The 23,317-nt window shown below is 39.5% G+C and overlaps 1 protein-coding gene across 21 annotated transcripts in view; it reads left to right on the top strand.

Annotated features, from left to right (window-relative positions):
* The first annotated feature begins 4,829 nt into the window (after nucleotides 1–4,829).
* The window catches only part of ARHGAP12 (Rho GTPase activating protein 12), a 118,224-nt gene continuing 99,736 nt past the window's right edge, over nucleotides 4,830–23,317 (top strand). For 6 of the 21 annotated variants that reach the window (XM_023632093.2, XM_023632097.2, XM_023632098.2 and 3 more), the window contains exons 1-3: nucleotides 4,856–5,067; nucleotides 19,605–19,643; nucleotides 21,350–22,103. In XM_023632093.2, coding sequence (XP_023487861.1) covers nucleotides 21,426–22,103 — 678 coding nt within the window. In that variant the 5' untranslated portion in view covers nucleotides 4,856–5,067; nucleotides 19,605–19,643; nucleotides 21,350–21,425. Of the gene's footprint in view, nucleotides 5,068–5,233; nucleotides 5,594–19,604; nucleotides 19,644–21,349; nucleotides 22,104–23,317 lie in introns of those variants that run through there. The other 15 variants (XM_023632095.2, XM_070255467.1, XM_070255473.1 and 12 more) reach the window with 10 other exon arrangements.

The raw sequence follows: 23,317 nt of genomic DNA on the forward strand, positions 1-23,317 counted from the left end.
GGAGAAAAAACAGCCCATTGAGCTCATCAGAACTTCAGATCAAGTAGAAGTTTTGTGTACAAACTCTGTTGCATCTGAGCACCAACTTCTGCTTTTCAAAATTTCTTGGTTCTTGGCTATTTGGATAGTCTATACTGCCAGATACCTGATTTGTAGTTGATCTGACTTAGAATATATAGCCATATCATATTTGGATACTTGGAAATAAGGTTATACTATATTTAGCAATAAAGATGGCAATGTGCATTTTAACATTCTAATATTTTTAACATAATTCTGACCACACAAAAACTAAAGTTTCTTCATAAGTATGGGACAGAGGAAAATTCTCCAGGATTGATTCCTCGACCAATATTATACACAATTATATGGGTGAATTGGTAGTACATACACCGCAAGCAATGTCAATGTCACATGCTCAACTGAAAGTGGCATAGGCCCCTGCTACCGTAGAGTTGGAGGAGTCGCATCTTCAGGAAAATATTATTATGATGGTCAGCTCCACCCTGCACATGTATTTTGAAAATCCCACAAAGTCAAGTTTGTATTTGAGCTTAGGCTTGCTCCATTTTATCTGAAAATAGAAGAGAGGTTACTCTCCCTCTGCTCCCAGAATTGCTCCAGTGGGATTAACCTCCAACTGTGCACAGTGGCTTGATTAAGCACTCTTTGTTGATTGCCTTCTTCCCTATCTCACTTCCTTACTGCCATTACTGGTGCTCCCATCACCTGCCAAATAAACTTTTTGCGCTTTAATCCTTGCCTCAAGGTCAGCTTCTGGAGGAACCCAAACCAAGAAAGAGGTACATTTTCATCTTCTACCTGCCTAAGTCTGTAAGGGTCTATCTTCCATTACTTTATAACAAATTACTTCTACTAAGAGTTGAAGAAACTCTACAGAACTTCATCATTTACTGACCTCCTCCAAATGCCAAATTTGGGCTCAGTGCTCTTAACTCCTTTAATCCTCCCACCCACCCTGACATACCAATCGTATGGATTTTAGTGATGTGATTTGTTTGGATGTTTTATCTACTGTGCCAAATTACATAAATTTACATAAAGTTTTATCTACAAATTTACTTAGTGCCAGATACTTGCTAGAACCACCAGTACAATGTTGATTAGAAGTAGTGAAAGCAGATATCCTTGCCTTGTTCCCGAAGTTAGGGAAGTATCTTTATTTTTAAATCAAGAAATATCATTTCTATCTTAGCCATATTTCACATCAAAACATTGCACTACTGACTAATTGCGACAAATACTAAAGGTTTTTCATGTAGTGTAATTTTTATTACTTTTAGGGTCATTTCCTTAGTGTCTATATCTAAGTTAAGTATAAAATTGAAATGAATCCATATTTACAGGATATACGCAGAACAAATTATCAGTTAAAATATATCTAAATTATTGATTGGCTGATCACATAGTTAAAATTTTAAAGCCAATTACTAATTTTCTGGTGTTAGGCAGCCCTGGCTATATAATTTTGGAAAAAAGCTCCAGGTGGCAATTTGCTCTTTAATACTAACTACTTATGCCTGCACTTGTCTTTAATAATAGTGTAAAAAAACTGAAGATGTAAATTTATATAGTGAAAATGGTGAGATTTCACAAAAAATATTAATAAAGCTCTTAAAATCCTTAAAGAGATGATGTTATGGAAATCTGAATGTTATTGTAGTCTATGATTATAACTCCCTTTGAGATTTCTGGAAATTAAGCTCACAAATAGATATAATAAAATACCAAAACATATTAGGCAAAATAATTTCCAGGGCATCTGCGTAACCCATGGAAACAGGAGGCAGCTGACATTACAAAGTGGGCGAGTGAACAGAGACACACACAAACACATGCCTTCAGTTTTGTTCTCAAATATATTTTTCTTGACCTTATTAGGAGATGAACAAATAGTCCAAAAAAATTCTAATTTTATGCTTAAAACAGAGGATCCAAGTCGTTAAAACTTGCTCAAGTAAAGCTCTACTTCAAGAAAAACACTTTTGAAAATTTACATATATTTGATATGATGTATACTAAGCCTCCAACTACACGTAGTACCTGGATCTGAAATTATTACAGTAAGGAGTAGACAGTGTTCAACTTGAACTTAATGAAAACAACTCTGAATTTTAAAAAAGTTTACCTTGTATGTGTACTAGTGTACCTGATATTTTAATCAGGTAAATTTTGATAAAATAGATAGAACCTGAATGTTTTAATAACAAAATAAAAATACCAGAAAAATTTTATAGTAAAAATTTTAACTTTTTGAGTAGGGAAATCATTCTCATGGTTTAAATATCAGAAAGTTCAGATACGAATACAGTGAAAGGTCTTTCCTATGTCTTCCATCCACTGATATCTCATACCTCAACAGTCTATCCTAGTTTAATGCATATACAAGCCAATACATTATTCTGCATCATTTTCCTGCTTTCTTCAACAAAAAAATCTCAGAGATCTTAATATTAAAATGTAAAGAACTTTGTCTTTTTTTTAACAGCTAGACAGTGTTCAAACGTATGGATATCATAATTTAACTAGTGTCGTGTTGGTGGATATTTAGGTTATTCCCCATCATTTGCTATTCTCGGCAATACAATAAGAAATATCTTATCCTTTCTCACATGTGGAAATACATCCTGGGATAAATCCCTAGAAATGAAATTGCAGGTTCAGTGTAGGAATGCATTTGTAATTTTGATAGATATTGCCAAATTCCTGTTTCTCTATAGCCTAGCCATAGCAGATACCAGATGTAAATTTATGCCTTTTCACTTAGAAATGCACAATGAAAAGTGGGTTACCTATTAAGGAATTAGGAAAAAAGCAGGACAAGTTTATTCAGCAATTTGCATACACATTATTACTCAAAAATACATTCAGTAGAAATTTATTGTGCACCTACCACATGCCAAGTGCTTTTAAGCACTTGGGATATATATTTATATAAATCAAATTCAAATCTCTGCCTTTGTGGAGCTTACATTTAAATTCTAGATTTTGGAACTCTATGCTACTTCATAAGAACTCAGTTAAATGTCAATATCCTGAAAATGATCTGTTGAGATCCTGAGCACAGGCGCCAGACATATGCTACCAGTGTTATTTAAAAACTAACTACAGTCAATGTTGCATATGATTTCCTAGCTCTCCATCAGGTTTTAAAACAACACACTTGGGCGAGAGCTCTTTTTATCTGATTCCATCTGCTGTTGGAAGAGATCAGCATACTGTGGGCATTGTGGTATCATCTGAGATTAGGTTGTGAATAGGAAGTGGAGTTACAGGCAGATCAGCAAGTACATACAAACTGTTTAGCTCTCTCTTGCTGAAACCAAGGGTGCCCAAATCAGGTTTGGGGAGTAGGGAAGATAGGGTTATCAGCACATTCCATCAGGGCACAGGTTTCCTTTCTGCACTCTGTCCTTGTTTTGGTTCTAGAAAGGGATTCAATGGAAAATAGTTTCACAAGCATGCAGCAGCAATACTCTGCATGCTGAACAAGCAAGCGCATGGAAAATATGTTAGAAACCGAGGGAGACAGAAAAGACCATCGATACCAAAGAAAGGTTGGTAGCAAGTGCAACAATAGATACAGTATGGTCTCAGGTTCATTTTAAGTTTCTTTACTTTCTCCAAGGAGAATATCTTGAAACTTTAGCCCCCTCGTTACATTTAATTTAATTTTATAAGGTGGTAAACTGCAGCTATTAAAGTCTTGTTAATATCCCAGTGGGTTTTCACAGCCTTTACAGAACTGGGAATTCAGCTTGTGATAAGGAAGCCAGACACAATGGCATCTTCCAGTACCAGGTGAAGAACTGAAAACAGTCAATTCCAGAGAGTGGCTCTAGAATCATATCCTGGCTTTCTTTTTTGTCTGGTATTATTCAAATTTCATCCCGGCACCATAAAAGGCACAATCAACAAGTGGTTACTGAATGAGCAGTTTCTGAAGTCCTATCAATTATTTTTCTCACAGTCATTGAATTCTAGAGGTAGAAGAAGGAGCCTTTGAGTTCAGTCAATAAGCTCCGTTGACAGCCGAGGTCGAGAAGGGTGAAGTGACAAAAGCAGAAGCCAGGTCTCCTAGATTCCTAGTCCAGCAAACTCCTTCTGTCACAGGATCGCTATGAAAAACCTTTAACGCTTCTGACTTCCGGATTCCGTACTACCACACTGCAAACGTTGCACACGGGGATGACTCTGGCAACGACACTGGGGCCCCCACGGGGCTTGCACACAGCAGGCCTCGCGGACGGCTGAGCCGCCATGCTGCTGCTCTGGAGCCGCGTGACGGGCGAGCGGCCGCTCCCGGGTCCCCAGGGGCCGCCTCAGCCCCGAGTGTGCACAGCTGGTCCAGCAGTCCGCCCTGGCGGCCCCGGCGAAGGGCAGCTCCACATGGACCCGATCATGGACTCAGGGTCTCCAGAGCTCCCTTTTGTCCCCCTGACGGAGCGCGTGGCACTTTTCCCCGTCTCCCGCGGGACATTCGGCCTGTGAACGACTGACAGACGCCCGGCAGCGGCTCCCAGTTGCCAGTGGGCCGAGGAAGGGGCGGGCCGGACTCCACGCCCCGCTCTCTTTCCCTGGCCTCCATTCCTGCCACCCTCGTGCACCGGCCGTTTCCCGCCCGCCCTTCGCGCGTTTTCCCCACGAGCGCTTCCTCAACGTCCCCCGCTTCGTGTTTACAGACTGCTGACGCCCACTTGGCCGGCAGCTCCACCGCGCGCCGAGTCCCGCGGCCCCGCCCCGACCGCCCCCTCCTTCTCGCTGACCCGCCGCCGCCGACTCACCCCGCGCCCTCCGGGTCGTCACGTGACCCGCCGCCCTGCCCCGCCGTCACGTGAGCAGCGGCCCCGCCCCCGCCGTCACGTGGGCCGCCGCCCGCCCCGCCCCCGCGCCGGCGCGCTCCGACGTGCCCTGGCACTTAGCCTCGCGCGGAGCCAGCCTGCGGGGACGGCCGACCGCGGCCGCCACCGTGTGAGCGCCTTGCGGTCGCTTCGCAGCCGCCTGCTAGGGGAGGAGGGCGCAGCCCCGCGAGGCCGCGGGCCCTCGGTAAGGGCGCGGGCGCGGGGCCCGGCGGACGGAGGGCAGGTTGGCGAGGCGCCGCACAAAGGCGCTCCGGGGCCGGGGCTGCCCGCCGAGGCGCCGGGCTGGGGGGGCGTGTGCGGGAGGCGCCGGCGCCGAGGGGGCGCGAGGTGAGGCCGGGGCGCCGGAGGGCGGGGGCGCGGGGGACGCGGGGAAGCGGGGCCGGGCAGCCCCTTGGCCGGCGTGGGCGCGAGGGTTAAATGGCTCGAAGTGGTGGCCCCTCTGCCCCCCGGGTTCCTGACTTCCTGTGTGAGGGCAGCGCCCGCCCGCCCCGCCCCCGGGGAGGAGGGTGTCGGGGTGCGTGTGCAAGTGTGTGTGTGTGCGTGTGTAAAAGGCTGGCCGGTGCCGCCCTCCTCCCTGGTCTGCCGCTGCGTGTGCCCGCTCCGAACTGCCGTAGGGCGTGCAGACCGCCGCCCACCGTGCGAGCCCACCGGGGCCTCCCCTCGGGACTGTTGACCTTAAACTGGGACTTTCGTCTCTGCAGTCGTTCGAGGTACGCCCCCCCCCCCCCCCCCCCGCTTCCCCCACTCGCTGCTCTCCAGCTCCTCTGGGAGGAACCTCCTCAAAGTCCTTGAATTTAAAAAAACCTCTTTACTGGCGTGCTGGCCTCCTCCCGTCTCAGGGAAGTTGTTTTCCAGGAATGGCCGTCTTTTGGATGTTGTCTCTGAAGTTACTGCAGACCCTCTGAGCAGCGTGTCCGCTGGGCCGTCGTTGGAGATAAAAACACGGCCTTAAGTTTCAGAGGCCTGTGATGTTTTCCTTCTGACTGCGCAGCAGCTTTAAATGCGTTTGCAAAATGTTTGAAGCATACCTTTATCCAAGTTCTAATGTCATTCCAAGTGCAGCGTTTGTCACGGGTGAAGGCTGTTAACACTCCTAGTGCTTTATGGTCACTTATGATATATGGACGTGGATTTTATTGACCATTCACGCACATATTCCTAAGGGGAAGTAATGTGGAGGAAGGAGCATTGAATGAGGAGTCACTCCGGTTCTGGTTCGGATTCCTCCCCTCACTTCTGAAGTTCAGACCTTGGAAGACTCTGAATGTTACAGTGACAGGTTGTTAAAAAGTATCTAGTCCCTAGCCACGCCTCTTTCATCCTTAAAAGTTGGGAAACAGTGGCCTAGAGATGTATTTGTCCATGTCCAGTGGTCCTTACCTCATCCTATAGGAGGGTGTGTTACAGAATGGCTCGTCTTTCTATACTGGTTCTGGTCTGCTGTGCCAGTATTTCTCCTGTCCTCGTTGTTTTAAAAATGACTTGGAAACGTGTCAGAGCAGGGATTTGGGAGCCCAGAGCAGTGCCTGAGAACAGGCTCTGAAGATTTGACCCCGGCCATGCAAAGCTGCGTACGTGCGTGACCGGTGCCTGCATGTAGGTCTGCTGCTCTGGAGGTGTTTCTCTGTGGGGACAAGTAAATTAAATATGTAAGGCGTAGTGTAACAGATTGTGTGTGTGTGTGTGTGTGTCCCCATATTTGTTGATAGAGTTTTGTTTATACTACTTTATCAACCATGGAAGTTGGAGAAGATTGCTAACCCATTGATTCTTAATGTCGTCTGTATAGATTAGTTGCCTGTATATAGTCAATATTTTATGCATCTTTAGGGTTTTTTTTTACTTACCTGTCCAGTTGCTGTGAGACACAAGTGAAACTATGTAAATGCTGTAGAAAAACAATGTATTATTTGTAGGTAATCTTTGGCTTTTTTTCATTAATTAGACAATATCTGTTGAGTGCTTTTTTTAATAGGCCGATAGAAAATGGGCTTTACAAATTTAAGTACTTCAGGTTATGCAGTTGACATTTCTGAGAATAAAAAGGTAATAAGATTTTTAAATTGACTAAAATAAAACAGTGAATGTGGTGTTGTGTAGAATTATTAAATGGTAGTGCTAATATTTTGCCTGTCTGAGAAAATTGGTAGTAGGAAAAAGGAGCTTAAGGTAAATCTACCTAAAACGGGCATTACAATTTTGTAATAAATAGTGGGAAAGAAAAGTGAAATTAAACTTTTATTTTATATTTAACTTTATATTTAACAATTAAACATTTATATTTAACGATTTGTAATGTAAAATGTACTGTTTTGTACAGTGAATCAGATGTGAAAAGGTATGATGGTACCACATAGCATCATTGTACTTCAAATCATGCTTTTCAAATCATCCTCTCTGGAAGAACCCATTGGGCCACTCACTATCTTTGTGGTTTTTCTTTGCTTGAGTTGTTAACTAGTCTGATTGTGCCACATCCTCATTTGTGGATGGCTTCGCTGTGATTCAGCCATTGCCGTATTACTTTTATTGACTTAATACATATCCTGCAGTTTCAGTTTGTAGTTGATTAGCTTTTTATTTGAACTGAACTGCCAAATGCTGCCGGCTCTAAGCACCCCTCCCCTCTTGGTAATCTAGTGCTTCTCAAACTTAAATGTGCCTGGGAATCACCTGAACTTCTCACAGACCCCAGGTGATGCTGACGCTGCTCTTGTGCCCAGAACACTGCTGTCCAATAGAAATACAATGCCAGTCACCTGTGTAATTTTCTTTTTTAGTTTTTTTTTCTGAGGAAGATTGGCCCTGAGCTAGCACCTGTGCCCATATTGCTTTATTTTATATGTGGGATGTCTGCCACGACATGGCTTGTTAAGCAGTGCTAGGTCCGTGCCCAGGGTCTGAACTGGCAAATCCTGGTCTGCTGAAGCAGAGCATGTGAACTTAACTACCACACCACAGGGCTGGCCCCTCACCTGTGTAATTTTAAAGATTTTTTTTTTTTTAAGTAGTCCCATGATAAGTTAAAAGAACCCAAGTGAAATAAATGTTTTTATCATTTTACCATATAATCAATATGAAATTATTAATGAGATATTTTACATTCTTTTTTGCAGACTAAGTCTTTGAAATCGCGTGTGTGCTTTGCACTTACAGCACATCTGAGTTGAGTTTAGTCACATCTGGCTAGTGGCTCCTGTATTGAAAAGCACAGATCTGGAGTCTAGGCCCTAGATCAGTGCTATTCTAAGTGAATTTTTAGATTGGACCTATCAGCAACCTTTGGAACTTGTTAGAAATGTTAATTTTGGGCCCCACCTCATACCTCCTCTCATTAGAATATCTGAGGTTTCAGTAACTTGTGTTTTAAAAGCTGCAGGATAGAACTACAAAGTTTATATGTGGTATTATGGATGGGATCCTAGAAGAGAAAAATTTGTTAGGAAAAACTCAGGAAATCTGAATACAGTATGGACATTATCACTAGTATTGGCTCATTGAATATGACAAATGTACTATAATAATGTAAGATGTTGATATTAGGGGAAATGGTGTACAAGGTGTGTGGGGAATTCTCTGCACTATCTTTGCAATAATTCTGTAAATCTAAAACTCCTCTAAAGTAAAAAGTCTGTTGTTTTTTCCATGAAGCTGTCCGGGTGAGTCCAGATCCAGATCACTGACCCTGCCTGCACCGCTGCAGCTCGGGGAGTGGGGCGGAGGCTAGGATTAGGTCTGAGAGGGTGATGATAGTTGTATTTTCGTAATTAGGGCTACAATTTATAAAGCACTTACCTAATGTGCCAGGCATTGTACCACATGCTTTACACATATTTACTCATTTAATTCTTCCAATATGTGGTATGTACTGTAAAAATCTCTGTTTCACACATGGAAACAACGGAGGCTCAGAGAGGTTACGTGACTCGTCTTAGGTCCCGTAGGTAGCAAGAGGCAGAGACGGGGACTTCTGAGGAGGGACCGATTTTATAAGCCATCAGTTCATTGGTGAGTGTTTTTCTACTCTAACCTTTGCTTCTCTGAGAAGCAGTGGTTAGTGTGGATAGTCTTTCTCGTGCCTGGTTCTTTTCTCTTTCCATTCTCTCAAGGATCTTTTCAGGTTTGTGTTGTTTCCTTTGTTTTACAAATAAGTTAAGGTGCTCAGGGTCTGAGAGCTGATAAACAGCAAATCTTAGACTTAAATTTGAGGCCTCTGACCCTGAGTTCTGTGCTGTTTTCCTTTACAACAGGAGAAAATAGAATATATTTTGAAGTTAGAGTGATATCTTTAAAAGTTTTTTGGAAATTACCTGTATTTTGGTATATATTATTGGTTTGTTTAAAAAATCAGTTTTATTGAGGTGTAACATACATACACTAAACTGCACTAACACTCAACAATAAAAAAGAATTAAGTCCAGATACGTAAAACAACATGGATGAATCTCGAAAGCTTTGCTGTTAGTGAAACAAGCCAGACAGCAGGCTGCATGCTGCGTGGTTTGTGAGTGCTCTTCTGTCACAGCTTCGCGTCCATAGTAAGCAGTGATGAATGTGATGCTCTCTGTCATGCTTTATAGTTTTACTAAGTATTTTTTCACATTTTCCCTTTCTGTTCTCATATGGATCTTTTGAGGTTTGTATTGTTTCCTCTTTTACAGATGGGTGTACCACAGTTTGTTTAGGCATTCACCAGTTGATAGGCCTTTGGGTTGCTTCCAATTTCTAGTTGTTATGAATGAAGCTTTTATGAATGTTCATGTGAGGCCTTTGCATGGACTTATGTTTTCTTTTCTCTTGGGTGAATACCTAGAAGAGAAATTGCTGGATCATATGGTACATGTGTGTTTACCTTTATAAGAAACTGTCAAAATGTTTTCCAAAGTGGCTGTACCATTCTGCATTCCCACCAGCAATGAATGAGAGTTTCAGCTGCTGGTATCCTTACCATATGAAATATCATACGCCTGTGTATGTATATATTTAAAGCCATCCTAGCAGGAGGTAGTGATATATGGAGCCTTTAATTTGCATTATTTGGGTTTTGTTTAACAGCTTTATTGAGGTATAATTGTTGTATAATAAACTGCACATAAGTTAAATGTGCAATTTGAGGAGTTTTGACATATGTATGTACCTGTGAAACCATCACCATTATCACAGTAATGAACATATTTATTCCCCCCCCATCATTTTCTTGAGTCCCTTTGTGATTCCTGGTGACTATTGATTTGCTTTCTGTCACTATGGATTAGTTTGTATTTTCTAGAATCTTATGCAGATGGAATCATATGGTATGCAGTCTTTCTTGTCTATAGTTTTTCGCTCAGCAAAACTGTTCTGAAATTCCTCCAGTTTCTTGGGTGTGTCAGCAGTTCATTCCTTTTTATTGCTGAGTGGTATCCCATTGTGTGGATATGCCACAGTTCGTTTATCTCCTCACCTGTTCATGGACTTTGGGTTGTTTCCAGTTTGGAGCTGTTAGCAATAAAGCTGCTGCGAACATTCACGTACCGGTCGTTGTGTGGACGTATGATTTCCTTCCTCTGGGGTAAATATCAAGGAGTAGAATCCCTGGGTCACATTCTGTAAGTTGTGTGGTATTATTTATGTTTTTTAATTTGCATTTCCCTAATGAATAAAGATGTTGGGTATCTTTTCATGGGCTTGTCAGTCTCTTTTGGATGTCTGTTTAAATTCTTTGCCCATTTTCATTGGGTTATCTATCTTATTCTTATTGACTTGTACAGTTCTTTGTATATTCTAGATATGAGTTCTTTGTTGGAGATGGTTTGTGTCTGTGTTCATGAAAAATATTGATCTGTGGTTTTTTTTTCTTACAATGTCTTTGGTTTTGGTATGGTGATAATGCTGACCTCATAGAATGAGTTGGGATATTTTCCGTCTTTCAGTTTTCTTTAAGAGGTTTATGTGGAATTTGTATTATCTTCCTCACATTGTTGGTGAAATTCACCAGTGAAGCCATCTGGGCCAGGACTGTTCTTTGTGGGAAGATTTTTAGAGACAGCTTCAATTTATTTATTAGACACAGGGCTATTTAGGTTGTCTGTTTATTCTTAAGCAATCTTTGGGTATTTGTCTTTCAAGTAATTTGTCCAGTTCATCTAAGTTGTTGGATTTATTGGAATAAAGTTGTTCAGAGTATCATCGTGTCTTCTGTTTGCCGTCGTTAGGATCTGAAGTTAGTCCCTTGTCTCATTTCTGATACTGGTAATTTGTGTCTTTTCTCCTAGGTTTCTGATCATTTTGGTTGGAGAGTTATCAGTATTACTGGTCTTCTCGAAGAACCAGTTTCTGGTGTCGTTGATTTCCTCCAACGTTGTTCTGTTTGCTCTTTCATTGATTTCTGCTCTGATCTTTATCACGTCCTTTTTCTGCTTGCTTTGGGTTTAATTTGGTCTTTATTTAATTTCTTAGAGTGGAAGTTTACATCACTGATTTGAGACCTTTTTTCTTTTCTAACATGGCCATAAATTTTCTCTAAGCACCACTTCAGCTGCATCCCACAAGTTTTGAGATGTCACGTTTTCGTTTTCATTCAGTTCACGTTTCTTGTTTTATCTCTTCTTTGATCTCTGAGTTATTTAAAAATGTGTTGTTTAGATTCCAACAACAAATTTGGGGCTTTCAGGATATCTTTTTATTAATTTAAAATTTAGCTTAATAGTCATACTGCATATAGCATACTTTGTATGATTTCAGCCCTTTTAAATTTATTGATATTTGGTTCATGGCGCAGAATATAGTCTACAGAAAATACGTGTTTCTAAGAAACTGCTGAACTGGCTGTGGAATGTAGCATTCCCACTAGCTCTGTATGAGTGCTGCACTTGTTGGTATCCTTGTCAGCACTTTGCATTGTCTTTGTTTTCTTTTTATATAACTTTATCTATTGTAGTTGGCATATAGTGATATCTTGTTTTGGTTTTAATTTGCACTATTAGGTTTTTAATGTTTTGTAAAATAATTTAAATTTGGATAAAAGTTAAGAATCGTGAAGTGTTTTCTTTTTTCCAGTAGAGGACAGAAAGATCTGAGAGATCAGTATTAGTAGTTCATCATTTGTGTGGACCTGCGTGTCACTTTTTGGTTTTCTAAAAGTTTGAATGTTTATTTACCTTTTAACATTTACTTTGAAAGAGGATATGTAGAAGCTATCTAAGGATTTCCGGGACACTTTTGGTATTTGAGTAGACATTTATTAGGTGATTTAGATTGTGTTTTCCAGCGACTCTTTATCGTGGGAATATACACCGTATAATATTTTGTTCCAAGTGTACACCGCATTTTGTCTAGCGATTCGTCCACCTGGGGACCTTTGGGTGGCTTCTACCTTTTGGCTATTGGGAATAATGCCGCTGTCAGCATGGGTGACAGATCTGCTGGGAGTCCCTGCTTTCAGTTCTTTTGGATGTATACTCAGAAGTGGAATTGCTGGATTATATGGTAATTTATGTTTAATGTTTTGAAAAAACACCACACTGTTTTCTCCAGTGGCTGCACCATTTTACATTCTCACCAGCAGTGCACAAGAATTCCGCTTTCTCCACATCCTCACCAACACTTGTTATTTCTGGGTGGTGGTGGTTTTTACAGTAGCCATCCTAGTGGCGTGAAGTGGTATCTCATTGTGGTTTTGATTTGCATTTCCCTGATGATTAATGATGTTGAGCATCTTTTCATATGCCTACTGACCATCTGTATATCTTCTTTGGAAAAATGTCTATTCAAGTCCTTTTCCTACAATGACTCTTCTTATCACAATGTTAATTTGAAGTAGATTGGCATAATTTAAGCATTATGAAGTGTACTTTTTTCTTTTTTTAAATAAGTTACTAATTTCTGACTATAACTTTGCAGTTGCCAGACCTTAATAATCACTACACTTGTGGATGTATTTGCCTTTGTTTTATCTTTTTTTAAAGCATGAGATTTGGTATACATTTGAAAGTGTCTGAATGTAAGTAGTTATTTCAAAGATTTTCTTTAAGAGGCTAATGTGTATAGTTTGGGAGGAATATCTGAATGAGTTGGAGGAGGTGTTAATGCCTGGGCAACCAGTATAGTTGGGAAGTGAATGAAATTTTTCTTCTATAGTAAATTAGAGGATTAGAAATCCTATTAAGCTTTATAAAGACCAAGGTTATGATTTTCTTACTAATACACAGCCTGTATAACAACATAAAGTGAGACCTGGGCATGCTGCTTCCCCAATGGAAAATCAAGGTACTGTTACTAGAAGGGAGTGGGTGAGGTGTCACAGAGGCAAGATCAAAATTATGTGAATCAGAGGCCAGCCTGGTGGCATAGTGGTTAAGTTCGTGTGCTCTGCTTTGGTGGCCTGGGATTCGCAGGTTCAGATCCTGAGTGCGGACCTAGCACTGCTCATCAAGCCATGCTGTGGTGGCATCTCACATAAAGTAGAGGAAGATTGGCACAGATGTTAGCTCAGTGACAGTCTTCCTCAAGCAAAAGAAGGAAGATTGGCAATAGATGTTAGCTCAGGGCCAATCTTCCTCACCAAAAAAAAAAAAAAAAAAATTTGTGTGAACCATAAAAAAGTTAATTTCTTTCTGTTTTTCTTTTTTTAACTTAATTATTTTAGAAAGTTATTAAGAAATTAAAATATGGGACTGAGGTCTTGAGGGTATAGAAGGAAGAATCCATTGATTGAGTGCATTTAGAAGGGAGTAAAGAGAAAGCCGAAAAAGCATAGGAGCAGAATGAACATCATAAAAGGGTGGTTTTAAAGGTTAATGTGCGGCTGTTATCGATACGGGTAGCTTTTGATGAAATAGTAGAATCTTAGGGAAGAGGAAGTTAACCTATTGGCTCAAGAAAAAACTCTTTTTGCTCTTAAACTTTTTACTAACTGAGTTTTTTTACCTTATAGGCTATCTTGGTATCCTACATCATCACATTAAAACTCTTAGTGTGTGCAAGTGGATCTCAGGGAGTTAAAACTAAGTTTAATGTTTAATGTTTTTGGTCTGAAAAGTCTTGATCAGGACTGTTTACTAAAGTACTGAGTTTTTGAGATTTTTTTGGAATACAATAGGCTTCTCATTTTCTGCTCTGTCATGCATTAACTGGGTCAGTATTTACATCTCCATGTATAAGAGATCCATTTTAGAGAGAACCCCAGTACTTCTTAAATAATTGTAATTTGTGTTTTGATGAGAAAAACAGGCACTGTCATTCTCCATAAATGCAATGTCTAAAAGAACAAAGGAAATGTGAGTTTATTTAAATTGTTTGAATGTGGGACAGCATAATATATATTAATCTGAATATCAAATATGCATGCTGTCACTTTTAATTTGAGTTATTGTTTAAGAAGACAGTTGTCTAATAATAAACATTTAAATCAAGTACCTAAAATCCAGATGGGGGAGGGGCAGGGGTCAATATGGTGCTACAAGGGGCTCATCTTGTGTATTTCCTTCCCCAGTCCTAGAGTCAGCCATTTCTCCAAACAGCCTTGGTTCCTTTGAAGAATGGTATTAGAAACCAAATCTGGGTGCCAGGTGTGCTTGTTGCTGCTAGGGTGTCATTTTTACTGGCAGCAAGGAAATGTGTACATGTGTGCTAAGCAGTATATAGACACATAGCTGTAATATTTCTTTATGTAATCAACTGTATCCATGGTAAGCTAAAAATGAGTTCGTGTTGGTGTCTCCAAGTCTAATCCATTACCATATGGATCATTCCAGCCTACTCCCCTTATCTGTAAATTCCTGCTCCAATATTGAGGAACCTGAGTATATACTATACTATATAGTATCTATATGTACTATCTATACTATACCAGTAGAGATGTATTACCAGAATTTGTAACTCGTACCCCCAAGGGAAACGTTTTTATTAGAGCACAGTTGCTTTGCCTGTATTCTTATAGACCCCACTTATTTCCAGAATTAGTTAGCATCTTCTTCCCCTCCCCCCCGTTCAGTAAGTTTGTTCCCTATATTTGTAATACTGTTAGACTATTTTGTCTCATCTGCTTTCCATCCTGGGATTCCCCCGACCTCCTAAATGATTTTTTAAAATTTGCGTACATTGAAGTTCCCACTTTGTATTTTAAGGATTAATGGGTTTTGACAAGTACATAATGTCATATATCCAACATTGCAGTATCGTACGAAATAGTTTTATTGACCTAAAGGAATCCTCTGAGCTTCACCTATGGACTCTTCCTTGCTTCCTTCCACCCCGGCAATTACTGTCTCTATGGTTTTGACTTTTTAGAATGTCATATAATTGAAATAATTCTATACGTGGCTTTTTCAGACTGCTTTCACTTAGCAAAATCTAGCTAAGATTCATTTGTGTCTCTGTAGCTTGATAGCTCATTTCTTTTTATCACTGAATAATGTTCCATTGTACAGATGTCTCACAGTTTATCTTTTCTCTTATTGAAGGACATCTTGGTTGCTTCCAGTTTTTGGCAGTTATAAATAAAGCTGCAATAAATATTTGCATACAGGACTTTTTGTGGAAGGAAGTTTTCAGCTCATTTGGATAAATACCTAGGAGTGTGATTGCTAGAACATATGGTAAGACCATGTTTAGCTTTGTAAGAAACGGCTAAACTGTCTTCCAAAGAGGCCGTATCATTTTGCATTCCTGCCAGCAGTGAATGAAAGTTCCTGTTGCTCTACATCCTCACCAGCATTTAGTGTTGTCAGCTTTTAGATTTTAGCCATTTTAATAGGTGTGCCGTGGTATCTTGTTTGACTTTGCAATTCCCTAATGACTTGACGTTGATCACTTTTTCGTCTGCTTATTTGCCATCTGTATATTTTTTTTTTTCTGCTTTGTCTCCATAAATCCCCCCAGTACATTGTTGTGTATTTTAGTTGTGGGTCCTTCTAGTTGTGGCATGTGGGATGCCGCCTCTTCATGGCCTGACTAGCATGCCATGTCCGCACCCAGGACCGGAACTGGCGAAACCCTGGGCAGCGGAAGCGGAGCGCACGAACTTAACCACTTGGCCATGGGGCCAGCCCCTGTATATTTCTTTCTTGATGTGTCTTCTCAGATCCTTTTTCCATTTAAAACATTTGGTTCTTTTTGTTGAGTTTTAAGAGTTCTTTTTGTATTTTGGATACAAGTCCTTCATCAGATGTGTCTTGCAAATATTTTCTCCTTGTCTGGTTTATGTTTTTATTCTCTAGCAGTGTCTTTAGAGCAGAAGTTTTAAATTTCAATAAAGTCTCAATTTTTTTTTATTGAGGTTATGATAGTTTACAACATTGTGAAATTTCATTTGTACGTTATTATTTGTCAGTCACCATATAGGTGTGCCCCTTCACCCTTTGTGCAAGTCCTACTTACTTTTTTCTTTGATGGATGGTGTGTTTAGTGGTGTATCAAAAAAACTCATGGCCACACTCATGGCCATATTTCTTCCTTTTTAAATTGGAATATTTTCTCCATTCTTGTAACAATCCAAGAAAAAGTCGTGTCCACCCCATTTCTGATTAAGAAAGACTTCTTGGCACAAATCTTCCGAAAATACTCTATGCAAAAGTCACGTTTATTGAAATATCCTTGCTTTCAGTAAAGTTTCTTTTCTTCTTTCCTCATTTTTGTTTCAGATTTAAATATTGGTTTTGAATTTCCTTTACCAGTTTTCACTTGACTGTGTTCTCTACAGCTTCCCAGTTACCCATTATTTCCTGTATCCTTTCTGCTGTTCGTATTTTGCTGTTTCTTTTTAGCCAGAATAGTTTATGATATTAATCACTATATTTTCCTTCTCTTATTTAGGCCTAAAAAAAAGTCTTATATTCTGTGCGTTTTTATTCTTAGAAAACAGGGATTGTGCATTAAGAAAAAAGTTTAAGTGCCCTGCAGTGGCCTATGATTTCTTGTTTAAGTGTACAATTTACAAAATTATTTTGTGGAGTAATTTCTTTGGCTGGAATTTATGATAGAATTGTTCGTAACGTTTTTGTTTGTGCTCGTTAAGTCTGATTTCTTTAATAGAGGCCTGTTTAGGGATTAATTTTAGACAAATAGTTTTAAAACTGCTAGGAGGACTGCAGATCAAGAATCTGCTTAAGTTGTGTTTTTAAGTCGGTTGCTATTTACTTGTGAGGCTATATTAAAATTTTGTTGTTCATGGTGTTAGAATTGCTAAATAGGTTGTACATATATGTGTATTGGACTTGAATTATAAACTCATTAGTTATGGATGTATTTACTGTACTTCTCGTAAGGTTTTGTTTACTTGTTTACTTTTTTGATATACCTAGTAAGGATATCATGCTGAGAGACACAGTTGATTAAAACAGATGTTCTGGGGGAGGAAAGTAACATTTGCCGAGCCGTGTAATTAGTGGTAGGAAAGAGAATGAGAAATTGGCGGACAGAAAGGAGGAGGCTAAGTTTTAAAATAGCATGATAGCAAGTTCTGGATCTGACTGAGGGAAGAGAAGTAAAAGATGTGTGCAGTTGTGTCTCTACGTGTATGTCTGTCCTTGTTGAAACATGAAGAAGAAGATGGGTTAGAGCCATGAAAAGCCTATGATGGGTATTTTTGAAACTGCAGAGAAAAGTGATTGTCGGTACTGGACCGTGATAGGCAAAAACTTTATATACTGGTTGTTGTGTGCTTAGTAGGTGTGTGTGTGTGATGAATGTGGATGGAGGAGTGTGGTGATAAGAATAGAATATATTTCAATTAGAGGAGTGTTGTGCTTGGAGGGCGTTGCAGTTGAGTGAGTGAGATTCTAACCGAAATACTTGAGAGGGTAAAGTACCAGGATAGACAATGCTCAGCCTAATCTGAAGAGAGGAATCCACAGGTTTGGGGAATACAGGAAGAAACAAACCAACCGAAGTTAAAACTGTTAACATTGGTTTAATATAGCTTATATTTTTAAATAAAAATAGGTGACATAAGTTATTCACACATTTGCAGATAATTTTCACTTAGATCTAAGTTTTTGGAGCTACCTGATGATAATTTTAATTTTCTTTGACTGCTTAGTGTATAGTAAGGCTTTTCTCTTCCATTTTATTTTGTCTAACTTTTCCTAGACCTTGGCTTATAATACGTAATTCCTGCTATGTGACTTTCTAGAAGTTTATAATTTTGTCTCTCTTACGGGCTTCTCAGTTTCATTCCCACTCCCACCCCAGTATTAACTAGAATTTTTTCTCGGCTCCTATTCTCTTATCCCATTGTGCCCACTCTTGCTCATGTCGTCTGCCTCGATATCTAACTACCTCTTCTGTGTCTTTTGACTACTTCTCCACCTGCTTGTGTTCCCAGTCCTCACTGCATTTAGCTGAAACTTTAGATTGGATGTCTCCTGTTGAACATAGTGAAACTAACTTCTTTATCTTTCTCCCTGACTCCTCCTTCATACTTATCTTTGTAGTCACTGAGGAAGGTGTAGTCATAAAGCCTGGCAGTGAAAGAGACCGCACATGGACTAGCCTTTAACCCATTGTCGCTCCCCACTCCACAGCCCCTCTCCTACTAGCATGAAATCATACAGTTTACTTGTTACTCCTCATACTTTCCTTTTCTCCATTCTTGTGGATCAATGTCTGGCAGTTATAGTGTGTCTGAGCTCTATAACCTTCAGCATATTCCCTTACTTGTTTCAACATCTTTGAAGGTACTTAAGTTATTTTATACTTCCTGGAAAGAAAAAAGAAAAAAAAAGTCACCTGAGGATAAGTATTTCAATGTAGAATTCTGTAAAGTTGTATTGAAAAACTTTTATGTGGGTAAAAGGATTAAGTAAAGCACATAGCTACTAATGTCTTGGTAATGCATGAAAGTAGAGGCTGAACGTTTGGACGGTTAGAATTTCTATTTAGTGGGGTGGGAAAGACCAGCCGGATTTGGCAGGGTCGGGGGGCGGGGGGCTCGGTGGGTAGAGATAGGGAGTAGATTTTGCATGTGGTCTGGGTTAGGTGCCTACTAGAACATGAAGTGGATTCAGTTGTTCTGTGTCAGTAGTCTCTTTTAATCTAGAAGAATCCTCCCTTTTTCATTTTTCGTGAAATTGATTCTTTTGAAGAGTTCAAGTCTGTTGTCTAATAGAATGTCTCACATTCTGGATTTAATTGTGTCCTGGTTATTAGCTGAAGGTTAAACATTTTTTGACAAGAATACAGCATAGGTGACATTGTATGTCTTATTGCCTCACATTAGGAGGCATATACCATCAGGTTGTCCCACTGTTGGGATTGCTAAGTTTGATCGCTTGCTTGAGCCCATGGCTGCCAGATTCCTCCATTGTAAAGGTCTAGTTCCCTACTCATAATTAGTAAGTAATCTGTGGGGAAATACGTTAGGGCTCCCAATACCTTTTAACATTTGTTCTCATTTTACCCACAGTACCATCAACTTGAAAAACAGTTCTGTCTAATTTTACAAAGTTGTTTCATATAATTAGAAGTTTAAAAAGATACTTCTGTCAGAATAAAATGTAAGGGGCGGAAATGAAGTTGAAACCATGTGGAACTGAAGTAGGAGAGGCAGTGGTAAAAGATCCCTTGTGTTTGTCCCTATTTGAAGGGTGGTACCGAACACAGTCGTGATCTGTAAAATTGTACTCTTCCTTATAGCTGTTATAAAAAAGTTATGCTTCTGAAAGGGTGAGCACTATTATCTTCTTAGCCTTCTTGAAGCAATCCTCTTAAAGTTAATGAACTTTATTTTTGTTGTTGTTGTAGGTTTAAGTGAAATACTGGGTGTTTGTTTCTCCTTCTAAGGTAAGTTTTTTATTTTTTTTTTAAATGACATTACTGTATTAACTTTGTTATTCAAGTAGTTTGTCTAGAAAGTAAATTTTAGATACTGAAGTTGTATCACTAATTTACCTATCCCCTGGGCTTATGGGCTTTATCTGTTACAGAGAAGAATATTGTCCTCAGGGAATGATTGTTATTGCACATACATTGTACAGTAATATTATGCCCGGCACTTGGGTGCTGAGAAAAATTGGTAGGTTGTCACAGGACCGTGGGTAAACATTTCTGGTACGTGTCAGTCTTCAGAATTACTTAGGTTTTCCTTAGGATCCTTGAACATTGGGTTGAGTGTATTAGTTTCTTAGGGCTATTCTAACAAAGTGGGTGGCTTAAAACAACAAAAACTTATTCTCCCACTGTTCTGGAGGCTAGATGTCCAAAATAAAGCCATCAGCAGGGCTGTGTTCCATTTGAAGGCTCTAGGAGAGAATCCTTCCTTGCCTCATCCTCGGTTTGCTGGCAGTCCTTGGTGTTACTTGGCTTGTAGCCGCCTCCCTCCCGTTTCTGCCTCTGTCTTTGTGTGGTTTTGTTCCCTCTGTGTGGCTCCTCTCCTTGTCTCCAAATCTCCCTCTCCTCATAAAGACGCCAGTCATTGGATTTCAGGGTCTACTCTAATTAAGAATGACCTTAACTTAAATTGATTACATCTGCAAAGATCCTATTTCCAAATAAGATCACATTCACAGGTCCTGAAGTTAGGACTTCAACATCTTTTTGGGGAACATGATTCATCCCATGATGGCTTGACTTGAGTTGTAGCAATATCGAGATGCTATAATCATTTTAAAGATTGAATGCTGTGTTCTTTGAGGGTGCTAAAATATTTTGGAATTGACGTAGAAATAAAAGTGAATCTTAGATTTCTCAAGGCAATTTAGGGCCATTTCTAATAGACTTTGAATGGGGAGAGGGTGTATGGGTTTTTAACATTTACAGGTAAAAAGACTGGTTATTTGTTGGCATTTGTAGGCTTCAACCTAACAAGGTTGTAGCCCTCCTGAGGCCGACATAAGAGGGAAACAAAATAAGCCAGCAGTTTCTCTTCTTTATGTGTGTGTGTATTTTGCCTAATGATAACAGTGCTGTCCTTTTTATCCATTTGTATTAGGAAAGGAAGCTTCTGTAATTGGATAACTTTTTTTTTTAAGCCCATTCATGCTCTTGATCATTTTAGAAAATAGACTACAGGGTCATTGAAATTTAGGGTGGTTGAAATTCAGCTCCAGTGTTAAGCAGGGTCTTAGGTAAGGCATGCAGTGAACCTAGCTCAGTGCCTGGCCCTTCATAAGTACCTAAGACGTATTAGCTGTTATTAGTGAGCCTTTGTAAGCAAGTGAAGGAGATTGAGGTAGTCCTGAAAAGAAGGAAAGTCCTTTTCACTTCTTATTTTTGATAGTCTTGTGTCTGGCTGGTTAGTGTATTTACTGTTCCAGTCATTGGTTTGGTTTTGGTCATACATGACTGAAAAATGTTGGTTTAGTTAAAATGAGAGTTTTTAATGTAGGGTAATACATATAATCTTAGACGTGTTTACTTTCTGGGGTTCGCGATTTGAAGGTAGTGTTCTGTAAATGACTTGTATTATATGATGCTTGTGAGCAAATATTAAAAATCCAGACTACATTAACATTTTTCTTCATTCTTTTCCTCCTTTTAAATAAAAATAGCTATATTAATCCAAAAGCCATAAAACCATAATGTGGCATACCATCCTTTCTGAGAGGTGAATGTTACTGAATAAAAATGGCTGACAGAAGTGGGAAGATTGTTCCAGGACAAGTGTATATTGAAGTGGAATATGATTATGAATATGAAGCAAAGGACAGAAAGATTGTGATAAAACAAGGGGAACGATACATCTTGGTGAAGAAGACCAATGATGACTGGTGGCAAGTAAAACCAGATGAGAATTCCAAAGCATTTTATGTGCCAGCCCAGTATGTGAAGGAGGTCACCCGCAAAGCTCTAATGCCACCTGTTAAACAGGCAGTGGGACTGCCAAATAATTCCATGAAAATGATACAGAGTCTGCATCTTCAGAGATCAACAGAAAATGTGAACAAATTGCCTGAGCTTTCAAGTTTTGGAAAGCCATCCTCGTCTGTTCACGGAACAGGTCTCATTCGTGATGCCAATCAGAATTTTGGGCCCAATTATAATCCAGGTCAGACTCTCAACCTAAGCCTGGACCTGACCCATAATAATGGAAAGTTTAACAGTGACTCACATTCTCCTAAGGCTTCCGGCCAGAATAGGACACGCTTATTTGGTCACTTTCCTGGTCCGGAGTTCTTGGACGTAGAGAAAAGTAGCTTCTCCCAGGAACAGTCTTGTGATTCAGCAGGAGAAGGCTCAGAAAGGATACTTCAAGATTCTGAATCAGGTGATGAACTGAGCAGCAGCTCCACTGAGCAGATAAGGGTAAGATTAAAAGTAGAATGATGAAATACTTGTACACATCAATAACAACATTATAGATTTTATTTTAATTAAAATCTTTGAGAGAGTTCACAATTGTTTGTTTTGCTTTGTGTTTTCATAGTACATGGGTTCTATCCTGATTTAAAAGATAGAGAAGCTGTGAAATAACGTGTGACGTTGGTAAAGGTTCACTTTGTGGTTTCCATAATTATTCTTGTGCTTATAGGACTGCTTTAAGTGTGGAAAAGTTTTTTCTTTTCTCTCTGTTGATTATGGATAAGAGAGAGAGGATTTACTTAATTTACCCAGTAATGATACTTCTTTTACTAGAAAAAGTTTGTTTTCTAGCTGTACTCTTTTTGACTTGTTTCTGGTAAGTCCCCTTCAGGTAATAAAGGATGTATGAGGAAAGATGTCACTGGAATGTCAACTGCTAACTCTTGTTCTTTTGAACATGTTTATTAACTTTGAATATAAAAAAAATATTGAGCTCATAAACTTTTACCTCCATTCATGCACTTTTGTGTTGTAAGTGTCTGAGTATCCACACTTGGTGGAAACTTTTATATGTCTGTGGTTCAAGTTTTCTTTTTCCCTTACCTAACTTTATTTTGAGGTTAGTGTATGCCTTTTATTTGTCAAGTAAGGTGAAGTAATTTTAAAAGCACATGCATGAAATTGAAACTTGAATGTATTACAAAAAGTCTAATTTTAAGTGAATTTAAAAATTGATAAATTTTTGGCCTAAGGCTGCATTTTAAGATTTATTCATCACGTTAAGTCAGTGAATAATTGTGAGGCTGCTCTTAGGGGTGATCTGATTGTAATGGAGCTAGTATGTTTTTTCGATAGCTTTTAATTTTTCTTATGACATTTTGAATGGAAATAGGAAAAAGGGAAGATTCTCCAGGAAAACCTTTTTTTTTTGTCTTCTTTATTTTTTCATTGGGGTAACAATGGTTTATAACATTATATAAATTTCAGGTGTACATCGTAATATTTCAGTTTCTGTTTAGATTACATGGTGTTCAGCACCCAAAGACTAATTACAACCCATCACCACACACACACACCTAATCACCCCTTTCTTCCTCGCTTCTCCTCTGGTAACCACCAATCCAATCTCTGTCTCTATGTGTTTGTTTATTGTTGTTTTTATCTTCTACCTATGAGTAAGATCATATGGTATTTAACTTTCTCCCTCTGACTTATTT

Source organism: Equus caballus, chromosome 29 (genome assembly GCF_041296265.1).
Source record: "Equus caballus isolate H_3958 breed thoroughbred chromosome 29, TB-T2T, whole genome shotgun sequence".
Classification (NCBI taxonomy): Eukaryota; Metazoa; Chordata; class Mammalia; order Perissodactyla; family Equidae; genus Equus; species Equus caballus.